Source organism: Vombatus ursinus, unplaced genomic scaffold (genome assembly GCF_900497805.2).
Source record: "Vombatus ursinus unplaced genomic scaffold, bare-nosed wombat genome assembly UNPS02015165.1, whole genome shotgun sequence".
NCBI classification, from domain to species: Eukaryota; Metazoa; Chordata; class Mammalia; order Diprotodontia; family Vombatidae; genus Vombatus; species Vombatus ursinus.
The window spans coordinates 84004-98988 of NW_020954943.1; the positions used below are offsets into that span (position 1 = coordinate 84004).

Sequence of the window (14985 nt, forward strand, 5' to 3'; positions counted from 1 at the left end):
AGATAGATAGATAGATAGATAGATAGATAGATAGATAGATAGATAGAGGGCACAGGGTGTGTTGAAGATGAAGGGGTGATATCTGGAAAATAAAATTAAGGGGTGAGAGAATTACACTAGGAGAAGGAGAAAGGGAGAAGTACAATGGGGTAAAGTATCTCACATGAAACAGACAAGAAAAGGCTTTTAAAGTGGAGGGGAAATGGGGGAAGGTGAGACGGAATGAGTGAATCTAATCCTTATAGGATTTGGGTATACACAATTGGGTATGGAAATCTATCTTACCCTACAGGAAAATAAGTGGGGGAAGGGGACAAGAGAGCAGGGGGATGATAGAGGGGAGGGCAATTTGGGGGAGAGGGTAATCAGAAGCAAACAATTCTGAGGAGGGACAGGGTCAAAAGAGAGAATAAAATAAATAGGGGCCGGGATAGGATGAAGGGAAATATACTCAGTTTTTCACAACATGGCTACTATGGAAGTGTTTTGCATGACTACACATGTATAACCTGTAACCTGTATCAAGTGGCTTGCCTTTTCAATGAGGGTGGGTGGGGAGGGAGGAAGGGAGAAAATTTGTAACCCAAAGTTTTAAAAACACATGTTAAAAAAATAGTCCATGAGATCATAATTCCATTGAATATATGTCAAATTATCCTAGGCATTGATTCCCATTAAAACTTGGCTAATTTTTTTTAAAAAATTTAAAAAAAGAAAGAAAGAAGCTGGAGAATCTAAGGGAAGGAGAGGAGGAGGCAGGGGTGAGCTCTGGCCATCAGGGCCACTGGGGGCAAAGGCACTGACCATGGTGCCGTAGCTGGGGAGAAGCTAGTATAGCAGTCTGCCTGGAGCAGTGCACGTGAAGGAGGATGAACTGGAATAAGTCTGGGAAGGAAGGATGAGGCCAGAGTGAGAAGGACTTGAAATGTCAAGGTAGGGAGCTGGTCCTCAAGGGAATAGGGGAGCTTGGGGAGGGTAAGGGGGTGGTGTGACTGAGGCAAACATCCTTTAGGAAAAGCACTTGGACAGCTGTGTGCCCAGGAAAGATTGAGGCAAGATTAACTAGAGGGCTATTTCGATCAATCAGGTAAAAGGTAATGAGGGTCAGAGCTAGGGTGGTGGCTATGTGAGCAGAGGGAGGGGGCTGGATGGGAGGAACGGGGAGAAAGACCTTAGAAGAGCTTGAAAGAGCCTGGATATGGGCAGCCAGGATGGGGGCGGGGTGTGTGTGGCAGAGACAGAGACAGAGAAGGCTATCCTGGGGAAGAGGGATTAACCTGGCCCAGCCTGGGCGCTGCTGCTCATGCCTGGCTGGCATTGACACACTCCTTAATTATAGAGAAGGAAAAGTGCCACTTTAGTTCAGAGTGTGCTTCACAGACAAGATCTCTGATCCTCACAGAGAACTTCATCCCATGGGCCTCCCAATGCACTGGTGTGGGAGACAGGGCATGAGTCATCCCCACCTCACAGATGAGAACACTGAGGCATGAGGCATAGGTTGTCATGCAGATCCTTGGCCTGTTGGGGCTGTTTCTGCTGACACCCTCATTTCACAGCTGAGGGATCTGAGGCCAGGCAAGGATAGAGCAGAGTCTCCTGACTGGCTGCTGAGTCTTCATTCAGTCTCTCAATGCTGCCCCTGTGAGGAGGGCAGCACCAACCTCTACCCACTTTGCCCTTTAATTGGGCAGAATTGAACAGAAAATTTAATTGAACAGAAAACTGGGCCCCAATCAGAGCCATGCCCTGCGGCCCAGTGGGTGGTTCCCTCCCCCATCCCAAGGATCTCCCCCTCAAACCTCCACTCTGTCAACTGAAATGACAGGGGCCCCACTGACAGCTTCTATGGCCAGATGTGCTCTGCCCTGCCAGGAGGGGCGCCACAGTTGCCTAGTTACAGGTGCCCACAAGCAGGTCAGCATTTCTGCCAGAGCGAGAGATGAGCTGGAGGCTGCAGCCCTGATCCCCAAAGGCACTGAGCCCAGCCATAATTGGCTTCTCATGAACAGGACTTCCACCTTGCACTGACCCCAAGCAAGGCTTCCTTTGCCAGGCTGCAGCAACAAAATGGGGCAAACCCCCACCCCCAGGCCGAAATGACTATCCCCTTGTGACTGAGCCCCCTGGAGTGATTGGGAAGGGGGTCTGTGGGATAGAGTCCCAGAATCTCTGGAGAGGCCTCAGAGCTCTTTGCTCCAATAGGAGCCCCCTGGGCAACATCCCAGTCAGAGAAGCCTCCAGTCTCTGCTTGGAGAATTTCAATGATGGGAAGCTCATCACCTCCCAGACAAGCCCTTCCATTTGGGTTCAGTTACCAATTGTGTAAAATTCTGACTGATGTCAGCCTACTTCTGCCCCTGTGTTTCTGTCCTGCTCGCTAGGACCAAGAAGAACAAGGCTAGTCTCTCCTCTAGCAGAACAAGCCCAGCTACCCCTAGCTCCCCTCCTTGTTACCTCACAGCCAACTACTCTTCCAGCCTGGTTGTCTGAGGCTCCCCTCTTGAAGCTAGTCACCCACTGGGGCTTCAGCCCACTCCCTTGCCACCCTAACCCTCTGGGCATCATGCCCCCCAGTCTAGGATGGCCCTGCCCATCCCCACCTGGGAAGTCCAGGCTCAGCCCCAACATTGCTGCTTCCTCCCCAGATGGTTTTCAGACCACTGAACCATGTCCTGGCAGGGCTGCCTATGAGTATGTGCATGAGAGTGCACGTGTATTGGTGAATATGAGTGTTTGGGCATGTATGAGGGTATGTGGTTGTTTCTTTTTTTAAGAAAAGCTCATGTGAGGCCTCCCCATCTCTCCCTCTGCGAAGCTGCCCTCAGATATGCAAGCCTTAGTGGTGAGATGGGAGGAGGCGTCAATGCCCACTGAATGCCGCAAAGACTTGGCAAAAGAAAGGAGAGAGGTTCCTTGGCACAGCCCCCTTCAGCATCCAGGACTGAGTAGGCTGGAGGCAGACCGGCCATCCAACTCAAATGGAAGCCTCAGAGCCACCCCAGGCAGGGCCTGTTCTTTCCCTCCTAGTCTCGGCCTCCCAAGTGATCCATCCATGTATGTAGGGGCAGCTCTGAGTCACTGAGCACCAATGGTCTGCTGAGTCATGGGAGGGAAACTAAGCTACACTCAACCCACCCACAGAGCCTTCAGTGACTCAGACTGCCCAGGCCCCCAAGGCCCCAGAGCTGGCCACCGGCCCAGGTCATCACTGCCTGGGAATGTGTGTCTGCATGGATTCACATGTTCACATTAGTGCTGTGTGATTTCATGTCTCAATAGCACAAGGTGGCCTCCTTTGGGAAGGAAGGACCAGCCCTGTCTGGCCCCATTGTGGGGGAAGGTGTAGGAAAGGTGTGTTTCACTCAGATAAAAGAGGAGTGCATCCCAGCACAGGAGATGTCCAGGCAAGCCCCTAGCCCCAGCACAGATCAACAACCAAGGTCCTGCAACCCTGGTGCAGCAGGCAAGTCCCCAGGCCCAAAGAGCCTAGCACAACAGGCCAGTGGCCAGGCCCCTGGCCCTTGGCACATGAAGCTTGGGACAGTGCCCTCTGCCCCCCAGAAGCAGAGTCCAACTTTAAAAGTCATAAGGCTGGAAAGTGAGCAAAAAAAAAAGAAAGAAAGAAAAGAAAGAAAAAAGAAAGAAAGAAAAACTTCCTGGCCATGGAAAGCTACTATGGCAACAGGGAAGATCAAAGCACAAACTCAGAAGAGGACAACAATGTCAAAACACCACACATGATGCCTCAAAGAGAAATATGAATAGGTCTCAGGCCCAAAAAGAACTGTTGGAAGAGCTCAAAAAGGACTTTAAAAATCAGAGAGGAAGAAGAAAAATTGGAAAAAGAAATTAAAGTTATACAAGACAATAATGAAAAAAGAGTCCACAGCTTGGTAAAGAAAGCACAAAAATGGGGGGAAAAATGTACAAAAATTCACTGAAGAAAACTACTTCTTAAAAAATATAATTAGCCAAATGGAAGAGGAGATACAAAAATCTGAAGAAAAGAACTTCTTAAAAAGTAGAATTGGCTAAGTGGAAAAGGAGATAGAAAAGCCAATTGAAGAAAATAATTTATTAAAAATTAAAATTGGGCGGGTGGAAGCTAATGACTTTGAGATATCAAGAATCAATCAAATAAAATAAAAAGAATAAAAATAGAAGAATATGTGAAATATCTAATTGGACAAACAACTGGCCTGGAAGGTAGATCCAGGAGACAATTTAAGATTAATTGGATTATGTGAAGGCCATGAGCAAAAAAAGATCTTGGACAGCAACTTTCAAGAAATTATCAAGGAAAACTGCCTTGATATCCTAGAACCAGAGGGTAAAATCATAATCGAAATAATCTATCGATCACCTCCTGAAAGGGATCCCAAAATGAAAACTCTCAGGAATATTATATTCAAATTCCAGAACTCTCAGGTGAAGGAGAAAATACTGTAAGCAGCCAGAAAGAAGAAATTCAAATAACAAGGAGCCACAGTCAGGATTACACAGAATCTAGCAGCTTCTACATTACAGGATCAGAGGGCTTGGAACATGGTATTCTAGAAGGGAAAGGAGTTTGTATAACCAAGAATAAACTAACCAGCAAAACTTAGCATAATCTTTCAGGAGAAAAATGGGCATTCAATGAAATAGAGGAATTTCAAAAGCTCCCAATGAAAAGACCAGCACTAAACAGAAAATTCAATTTTCAAACACAAGGTTCAAGAGCAACATAAAGAGTTAAGCAGGAAAGAGGATACATAAGTTATCCCATAAGGTTAAACTGTTTACATATCTACAAGAGAAGATGATACTTGTAACTCTTAAGAACTGTGTCACTATTTGGACAGTTAGAAAGAGTATCCATAGACAGAGGGTGTGGGTGCAAGTTGACTTTGATGAGATGAAAATTAAGGGTGAAAAAGAGGATTGCACTGGCAGAAGAGGGAAGGGAGAGGTAGAATGAAGTAGATTATCTCACTTGAAGATATGTGAAAGACCTATTTATTACAGTGGAGGGAAAGAACGGAGGGGATGACTTGAATCTTACTCTCATCAGATTTGGCTCTGAGATGGTATAACATAAACCCTCAGTTGGGTATAAACATCTATCTTACCCTATAGAAAAACAGGAGGGGAGGGGGATAAGGTGGGGACTGATAGAAGAGACAACTGATTGAGGGAGGCAGTGGTCAGAAACAAAACACTGACAAGGAGGGACAGGGTGAAAGGAGAGAAAGAGAGAAGTATAAATGGGAAAAATAGGATGGAGGGAAGTACAGTTAGTAATCATAACTGTGAATGTGAACGGGATGAACTCTCCCATAAAATGAATAGCAGAGTGGATTTAAAAAACAGAATCCTACAATATGGTGTTTATAAGAAACATATTTGAAGCATAGAGACACACACGGAGGGTAAAGGTAAAAGACTGGAGCAGAATCTATTATGCTTCAGCTGGAGTGAAAAAAGCAGGGGTAGTAATCATAATCTCAGACAAGGTAAAGGCAAAATGAGATCTAATTGAAATAGATAAGGAAAGAAACCACATCCTGCTAAAAGACACCATACACAGTGAAATAATATCGGTACCAAACACATATGCACCAAATGGTATAGCATCCAAATTTTTAAAGAAGAGGTTAAATGAGTTACAGTTAAGTGAGTACAGTAAAACTATACTAATGGAGGACCTCAACTTTTCCCTGTCAGAACTAGATAAATCAAACCACAAAATAAACAAGAAACAAGTTAAGGAGGTGAATAGAATTTTAGAAAAATTAGACATGATAGACCTCTGGAGAAAACTGAATGGGGAAAGAAAGAAATATACCTTCTTTCAAGCAGAATTTCACAATCAAATGCAGAAAGGCAAAAATATTAAATGCATTTTTTTCAGATCATGATGCAATAAAATTACATTTAATAAAGCCCAATGGAAAGATAGATTAAAATCAATTGGAATTTAAATAATCTAATCATAAAGAATGAGTGGGTCAAAGAAGAAATCATAGAAACAGTCAATAATTTTGTTAAAAAGAATGACAACAATGAGACAACCCATCAGAATTTATGGGATGCAGCCAAAGCAGTACTTAGAGGAAAATTTATATCTCTAAATGCTTATATCAACAAAATAGAGAAAGAGCAGATTAATGAATTTGGCATGCAACTAAAAAATGAGAAAAAAGAACAAATTAAAAATCCCCAAACAAACACCAAATTGGAAATCCTGGAAATCAAAGGTGAGGTTAATAAAATTGAAAGTATAAAAACCATGGAACTACAAAATAAAACTAGGAGCTGGTTTTATGAAAAAAAACAACAACAACAACAAATAGACAAATTATTGGTTAATTTTTTTAATGAAGAAAACCAAATTACCAGTATCAAAAATGAAAAGGGTGGACTCGCCACTACTAAAGAGAAAATTAAAACAGTAATTAGGAGCTATTTTGTCCAATGGTGTGCCAACAAATCTGATCATCTAAGTGAAATGGATGAATATTTATGAAAATACTAATTGCCCAGATTAACAGAAGAGGAAATAGAATACTTAAATAACCCTATCTTAGAAAAAGTAATTGAACAAGCCATCAATGAACTCCCAAAGAAAAAATCCCTAGGGCCAGATGTATTCACAAGTGGATTCTACCAAACATTTAAAGAACAATTAGTCTCAATGCTACAGAAACTATATGGAAAAATAGGTGAAGGAATCCTACCAAATTTCTTTTATGACACAAATATGGTGCTGATACCTAAACCAGGAAGAGCCAAAACAGGGAGTGAAAACTATAGACCAATTTCCCTAATGAATATTGATGCAAAAATTTTAAATAAAATATTAGCAAGGAGGTTATAGCAATATATTACAAGGATCACACACTATGACCAGGTGAGATTCATACCAGGAATGCAGGGCTGGTTCAATATTAAGAAAACTACCAGCATAATTGACCATGTCAATAACAAAACCAACAGAAATCATATGATTATCTCAATGGATGCAGAAAATTTTTCTGACAAAATATAACACCCATTTCTATGAAAAACACTAGAAAGAATAGAACTAAATGGACCTTTCCTTAAACTGGTAAGTAGTATCTATATAAAACCATCTGTGAACATTATCTGTAATGGGGATAAGCTAGAAGCTTTCCCAATTACATTAAGTGTTAAGTAAAGATGCCTATTATCACCACTGTTATTCAATACTGTACTAGCAATGGTAGCTATAGCAATAAGAGAAGAAAAAGAAATTAAAGGAATTAGAATAGGCAACAAGGAAACAAAACTATCACTTTTTACAGATGATATGATGGATTACTTAGAGAATCCTAGAGAATCAACTAAAAACTAGTTGAAATTATTAACAATTATAACAAAGCTTCAGGATATACAATAAACCCACATCAATTATCAGCGTTTCTATAAATTACCAAAAAAAGTCCAGTAGCAAGAGATAGAAAGAGAAATTCCATTTAAAGTAACTATAAACAATGTAAAATACTTGGGAGTCTACCTGCCAAGGCAAATCCAGAAACCATATGAACACAATTACAAAACCCTTTTCACACAAATAAGGTCAGATCTAAACAAATGTAAAAATATTAATTGCTCAAGGGCAGACAGAGCCAATGTAATAAAAATAACAATTTTACCTAAATTAATTTACTTATTCAATGTCATACCAATCAAACTCCCCAAAATTACTTTATAGAGCTAGAAAAAATAATAATAAAATTCATCTGCAAGAACAAAAAGTCAAGAATATTAAGAGAATTAAAGAAAACAAATGTGAAGGAGGATGGCCTAGCCATACCAGATCTCAAACTGTATTATAAAGTGTTAATTATCACAACAATCTGCTGTGGCCAAGAAATAGAGTGGTGGATCAGCAGAACAGATTAGGTACACAATACATTGTAGTAAGTGACCATAGGAATCCAGCGTTTGATAAACCTGAAGTCCTCAGAATTTGGGACAAGAGCTTACTATTTGACAAAAATTGCTGGGAAAACTGCAAAGCAGTATGGCAGAAATTAGGTACAGACTAACATCTTACACTCTATACCAAGACAAGATTAAAATGAATACAAGATTTAAACATAAAGGGTGATATAGGAGAGCAAGGAATAGTTTACCTGTCAGGTCTATGGAGAAGGGAAGAATTTATGACCAAGCAAGAGATAGAGAGCATTACAAGTCATAAAATGGACAATTTTGATTATATTAAATTAAAAAGGTTTTGCACAAACAAAACCCAATGCAACCAAGATTAGAAGGAAAGTAGAAAGCTAGGAAACAATTTTTATAGTAAGTGTCTCTGATAAAGGTCTCATTTCTCAAATATATAGAGAACTGAGTCAAATTTTTAAAAATACACATCATTCCCCAGTTGATAAATGATCAATGGATATGAATAGGCAGTTTTCAGATCAAGAAATCAAAGCTATCTATAGTCATATGAAAAAAAATGCTTTAAATCACTATTGATTAGAAAAATGCAAATTAAAACAACTCTGAGGTACCATCTCACACCTATCAGATTGGCTAATATGACAAAAAAGGAAAATAATAAATGTTGAAGGGAATGTGGGAAAACTGGGACACTAATACACTGTTGGTGGAGTTGTGAATTGATCCAACCATTCTGGAGAGTAATTTGGAACTATGCCCAAATGGCTATAAAACTGCGCATACCCTTTGACCCAGTAATACCATTACTATGTCTGTATCCCAAAGAAATTTTGAAAAAAAAAATGGGAAAGGACCTATTTGTACAAAAATATTTATAGCAGCTCTTTTTGTGGTGACAAAGAACCAGAAGTCGAGGCAATGCCCATCAACTGGGGAATGGCTGAACAAGTTGTGGTATGGGATTGTAATGGAATATTACTGTGCTATAAGAAATGATGAAAGACTCATATGAACCGATACAAAGTGAAATGAGCAGAACCAGGAGAACATTGTATATGGTAATAGCAACATTGTATGATGATCAACTGTGAATGACTGAACTATTCTCAACAATACAATGATGCAAGAAAATTCCAAAGAACTCATGATGAAAAATGCTCTCTACCTCCAGAGAAAGAACTGATGGAGTTTGAATGCAGATCAAAGCAGATCACTTTTCACTTCCTTTATTTGTGTGTGTGTTTTTTCCTTCTGGTCTGTGTCTTCTTTCACAACTTGATCAATATGATAGTATGTTTTATATGATTGAACATGGATAACCTATGTCAAATTGCTTACTGTCTCAGGTAAGTGGGAGGTGTAGGATGGAGATAGAAAATTTGGAACTCAAAATTTTTAAAAAGTGAATGTTAAAGTGTAGTTAGGTGGTGCAGTGAATAGAGCACCCTCCCTGGATTCAGGAAATTCTGAGTTCAAATTTGGCCTCAAACAAATAACACTCACTAGCTGTGTGAACCTGGGCAAGTCCTTAACCCCATTGCCTAGCACCCCACCCCCAAAAAAAGTGAATGTTAAAAATTATCTTTATGTGTAACTGGCCGGGTGGGGAATAAAATATTATTTTTAAGCTGCTAATGGGCTCGGCTGGCTTGCCCACTGGGGTGCTTAACCCTGTCTGAGTCTCTTCCCCTGCCTAACTTAGCTGCCAAGGCACATCTTCTACGTATATGAACTGACGTGAGTGAAATGAGCAGACCCAGGTAGACTGTCTCCACAACTACAACTGTGTACATGGACAGAGCAATGATCAAATAAAACTGAATGCTGTGAAACTACAATCCGTTACCAGTCAGTGCTCCACACCCACAGGCTTCCACTTCTGCCAGGAGGAAGAGGAACATTCCCATGTCTCCTCTTCAGGGTGAGACACTTTAGTTACAAAGAGAAAAAAGAAATAGTTCCTTCCCTCAGAGTGCTTCCAGTCTATCAGAGGGGACAGCATGTCCAGAGCAAATTAGATATAAAATACCTACCAATTTAATGTTTGAGTATGTAGCCCACTTTGACCATGCCCCAGGGGTAGAGAGACATGGGGGAGGGGATGACCTGTTGGATCAGTGACCCCACCTTAATTCTTCTTGTCCCCTAGACTCTTCTGAGTGTGGCTGAAGATGGTGCAAATCTACAAGGACAAGATAATGGGAGATGGAGAAGGACTCTGGGCACAGAGTGCTGCGGACACTACCAGACTCATTTGGTGAGTCAGTTAATTTTTCTGAGTTCCTTTTTTCCTTTCCTTTTTCCTTTTTATTTTAAAGGGCAGCTTGATGGGTAGGGAAAGGGAGGCTATATTGGAGGAATGAAAGTGTTGTAAAAACCAAAATGACCAACAAAATGTTTTTTGAAAACCAGGAGGCTGTGTCTCCTGCCCCTCCTCCCCAGCCCCCCAACACACTCAAGTTTCCCCTGGCATCTCGTGCTGCCCAAAGATCCCCTCCTAGTTACAAAAACTATGGGCCTGACTTTCTAGGCAGAGAAAGGTTTGAGAGAGGAGGGAGGCAGGGAGTGGGAGGAAAAGGAGCCCCCAGTGCCCAACAGGAGAATGGGAGGGGTAACCTAAAAGCCAGGGTAGCTCACACCCAGATCCTCCCCCCCCCCCATGAGTCAGGCTCCCTTCTGCACTTTACCAGACAAGGATGACCAAGTGAGCAGCCAGGGCCACACAGAAATTCATCTAAGCCTTCAAAGGCCCTAGCAGAGTCCAGTTGGGGAGGGCTCCCAAAGGCTCCCCACTTACTGCCCAAGCCTGCGCCAGCTCCCTCTGGACCCTGCTGAGCCCTCCGAAGAGTTACCAGTTACCTCACAGCCCCCAGGAGGGCTGAGGCTAAGGGCTCCTACAGAGACAGTACAGGCTGGGCCAGACAACAGAGATGCCTCCTTCTTTGGGGTCAATTTTAGTGAAGCTTCATTTTCTTTCCTTGATTAGATACAAAAGAATGATAACTGCAAGTGCCAATGTCTTCTATGCCTGCCCCCCCCAGGGCTCTGTGGGGACTCCCACAGTGCCCCCCGCCATGGAGACCTCCCCACTGTCTCAAACAGCCTGCTGCTGGCACCACTGTGTTCCTGTGCTTGTCACACACGTATGTCCACAAACATGGACATACATGTATGTAAATGCACTCCCAGGTACAAGCAGCTCCAATTCACTATGAGGAGGTAAATGACTTGTCCAGAGTCACACCATCAGGCAGGACTTGAATTCAGCTCTTCCTAACTCCAAAGCCAGTCTATTGTCTGCTACCCTATGCTGTCTATGTATCTCCAGAGCTAAACGATGTCATAGGAACGGTGCTAACATATCTTAAAAAGAGGTGGTGGTCCCCAAGTTCAAAGGAAGTGAGTGAAGAATACACACCGTCCTACCTGCCTGCCCTCCTACCTGCCCATCCTCCTACCTGCCTGCCCACCCTCCTACCTGCCTGCCCTTCCACCTGCTGGGCTTGGATTTTTATTCTTTGGTTCACACTTTGAAAGATGTAGGTGGTTGGTTATTGGTTTGATTTGTTATAATACATCAGTTGTGTTTCCTTATCCATCCTGTGTTTTTTGTACTCTCTGAGTCAGCAGGTCTTATCCAGATTCATTCACTGGTCTTGGTGTCATCCATGTGATGTTCCTGTACAGGCGAGGTGGCTCCTTCCACTTCAGCTGCCCAACTGGGAAGTTAGAAAGCCTGTCATATGGCCCATGGGCATCCTCTCAGAGCCACTCTGGTTCACTCTCCATTTGCTAGCCCACATGTGGCAAATGGCGGGCCTTTCGGGACTTTTCTCCCTCCTTCTAGCCCCAGACATCATACACCGTGCCATGGGCTTTCACATGGCACACAGCCCCTAGGCCGGCAACACCTCACCAATCCCTGCCTCTGTGATCTCTCCCAGGCAGTACAGCAGACTCCCCTGGGCCACAGCCCCATCTCAAGTGAGCAGACTGACCAGCAGTGTCTGGATCCTGACAGCTTTGCCTTCTTGGCTTTTGGGGAATAAAAACAAGGCACACTCATTGCTGGAGACAGGAATCAGGACCCATGAAGCACAGAAGAGCATGACTGAAGGAACAAAAAGATTATTTTCCTGGTCGGTAAAATGGGTGGGTTGGACTTGACGCTGTCCTCGGCCCCTGCCAGATCTCTGAAGAGCAGCCACAAGAGGCCCATCTCAGATTCCTCCCCTCACGAATCTCAGTAAGAGCTCTGAGCTTTGGGCAGCTGGTGCCCAGGGCCAAGTAAAGACAGTCTGCTTTGGAAGCAACCCCTGGAGCCCTCCAAGTCAGCTCCTTCCCCGAGCTCACTGGCCAGCTCCCGCTCCTGCATGGGGCCTCGGGGAGATCTTCACCAACCTTCTTCTTCTTCAGGGATCCTACTCAGATATGGATGATTAGGGGCTTGTGTGTTTTTGACAAATGCACCCAGTGAAATCAAGAGCAGCCTGCTGGCGATGTGGCCGTTGGCCCCTCAGCCCAGGTCCATGGGAAAGCTCTGCACAGTCGGCAGGGTTGGGACGCTGGTCGCTACAGCTCCAGGCCCACACTGGCGGCACTGCCAACGGCCAGGGTGCCAGAGGACATCTTCTTCAGGTACTCCAGGTGCTTCCTGGCATCTTCCTGGTTCTGCCGCACATAGTGTATGATGTAGGTGATGACCATGGCAAACCAGCCAAACATGGTAATGAACATGGCGATGTCTGTGGTCTTGCGGCGGGAGCTGCAGAAGTTGGCTCCCGAGTCGAGGACTTGCACCAGTGGCTTCCCTATGGCCTCTTCCCGCACAGATGTCTGGCAGGCCATCTCATTAACGGACATGGGGTCCAGCTTCACCTCCCAAAGGATTTCCTGCAAGGTGCATTCGCAATGCCAAGGGTTGTGTGACAGGCGGATCTTGGCCTTCAACCTGGCCAGCGCCTCCTTGGGAAGGCTCCGGAGCTGATTGTGGGAGAGGTCCAGCAGCTTGAGGCTGCTCGACAGGCCCTGGAAGGCCGCAGCGTCCAGCTTCTCGATCGTGTTCTGGGATAGGTCTAGTTCCTGCAGGAGGGTCAGACCCGAGAATGCGTGGCTTGGGATGTGGGTGAGCTGGTTGGCTTCGAGCTTCAAGAATACAGCATCCTTGGGAATGTCCTTGGGGATTTCCTTGAGGTTCTTGGAACTGCAGTGGACAGTCATCAGACCGCTGCCATCTGAGCACTGGCAATTTGGGGGGCAGGAGATGCACGGGGGCAGGCAGAGCAGGAGGAGAAAGAGGCAGAGAGCCCCTCGGGAGGGCACCAGCGCTGAGGACCGAAGGTCTGCCCCCGTCTGGCGCACTCTGATCATGGTCGGGTCAGCATGACAGCCGCGTTCTCCCAGAGTTGAGCAATCTCTGCTTAACTTAGCTTCCATCAATCCCAAGCCAATCCACAGGGATTCTCTAGAAACAGAAGGCTCGCCACCTTCTCTGATGTCCCCAAATGTACCATTGCCAATCCTAGACAGAGACAGAGACAGAGAGATAGGGAGAGAGACAGAGAGACAAAGACAGAGAGACAGAGACAGAGAGAGACAGAGACAGAGAGACACAGAGACAGAGACAGACAAAGACAGAGACAGAGAGACAGAGACAGAGAGACAGAGAGACAAAGACAGAGACAGAGAGACAAAGACAGGGAGAAACAGAGAAGTGGGCAGTATCAAAGGGACTTTAGTGACTGTACCTGATAGAGCCTAAATCTAAATAGGGGAGTGGAGAGGTGGGGATGCATGGGCCACTGGATGAACCAGGCTCTGGGACTTGTAAAGAGGTGAGCTTCCCTCTATACCTGTCACTCACTGGCAGTTTCTTTCCCCTGTTAAAATCTGCTCAGTTGGTCACTACTTAACATCAAACCAAGTCAACAGGTGTGCAATAAGTGCCTCTACATGACAGGCTCATGCTAAGCACTTGGGGAAATCTGGAAATTGAACTCAACCCTTGGATTTCTCTGAGACAGCCTGGTATGGTGGAAACTAGCAATGAGCCTAGAGCCAGGGGACCTGTGCTAGAGCACCCGTTCGGCCACATATTACTTGTGTGACCTTAGCCAAGCCCCTGGCCCTTTCTGCAAGCCTCACTTTCTTCCTCTGTAAAAGGAGGGGGTTGCATTACATGGCTTCTTAGGGGCCCTTCCAGTTCAAGGTCCAGGGTCCCAAGAATCAGGCTGAATAAAAGTAGGGAGCATGATGTTAACTGAATAAAAATCAGGAATGGACTCCCTCCCCCACATTGGTCATGAGATTAGATCAGAGCTTCCCCACCAAGCAGGAGGTCTCTTTGCTTTTGAAATCCTGGCTAGGTAGGCCAAGGTTAGAGACAACTTTCACTTTGGGGCCAGTAAGCAGCTAGAAGTGGCCTCCTAGTGTCCATCACTCAGAGGTAGCCTTATAGCACCCAAGTCACTCAAGGTCACCCCCGCTGGGGACAAGAAGTCACAAGTGCTCCCTTTCCTCAGGAGCCTGCTGCCTAATTTCCTACATCTTGCTCTAAGAATAAAAGAGGAAGGAACCCATGCCCTGTCCTCCCTGTCAGCTCTGTCCCTGAGTCAGGCATCTGGCAAGGCACTAGCATGGCAAGAGAGCATAGGCAAAGTCCCCAGGGCTGGCCAGTCTGAGGGCACCCAGGGAAGGGCCAGAAGAGCCAGCCTGAGTTCACTTTCTTTGTGTGTGTGTGTGTGTGTGTGTGTGTGTGTGTGTGTTTGTGTGTGAATGAGGAGTATGAATTTGTGTGTGCATGTGCATTTGTGCATGTCCCTCGCACGCATGTCCCAGAGCCATTGCCAGCCTGGGACTCTCACTCACCTGTCAAACCAAAGCTTAAGGAAAGCAGTCTGGAAGGAGGACTGATGAGGGCTCACCGCCTGCCTTCCGAGAGGGTAGCGGCTCCTGGAGCTGGGACAGGATCTGGGCGGGGCTGGAGCTCAGTCACTTCTGGTGGTTGCTCCTTGGGGTGCTCCTGAATGCAATGGTGAGAGCCTAAGGGATCTCTCTCTCTCTCTC

The 14985-nt window shown here is 44.9% G+C and overlaps 1 protein-coding gene across 1 annotated transcript; it reads right to left on the minus strand.

Annotated features, from left to right (window-relative positions):
* Positions 1–12492: 12492 nt before the first annotated feature.
* On the minus strand, positions 12493–14888 carry LRRC3 (leucine rich repeat containing 3). Its single transcript, XM_027846434.1, has 2 exons — positions 14788–14888; positions 12493–13441 (listed from the first exon to the last, which is right to left on the minus strand). The coding sequence occupies exon 2, from the start codon at positions 13354–13356 to the stop codon at positions 12493–12495; it is 864 nt and encodes a 287-aa protein (XP_027702235.1). The 5' UTR covers positions 13357–13441; positions 14788–14888.
* Between the last annotated feature and the right edge of the window lie 97 nt (positions 14889–14985).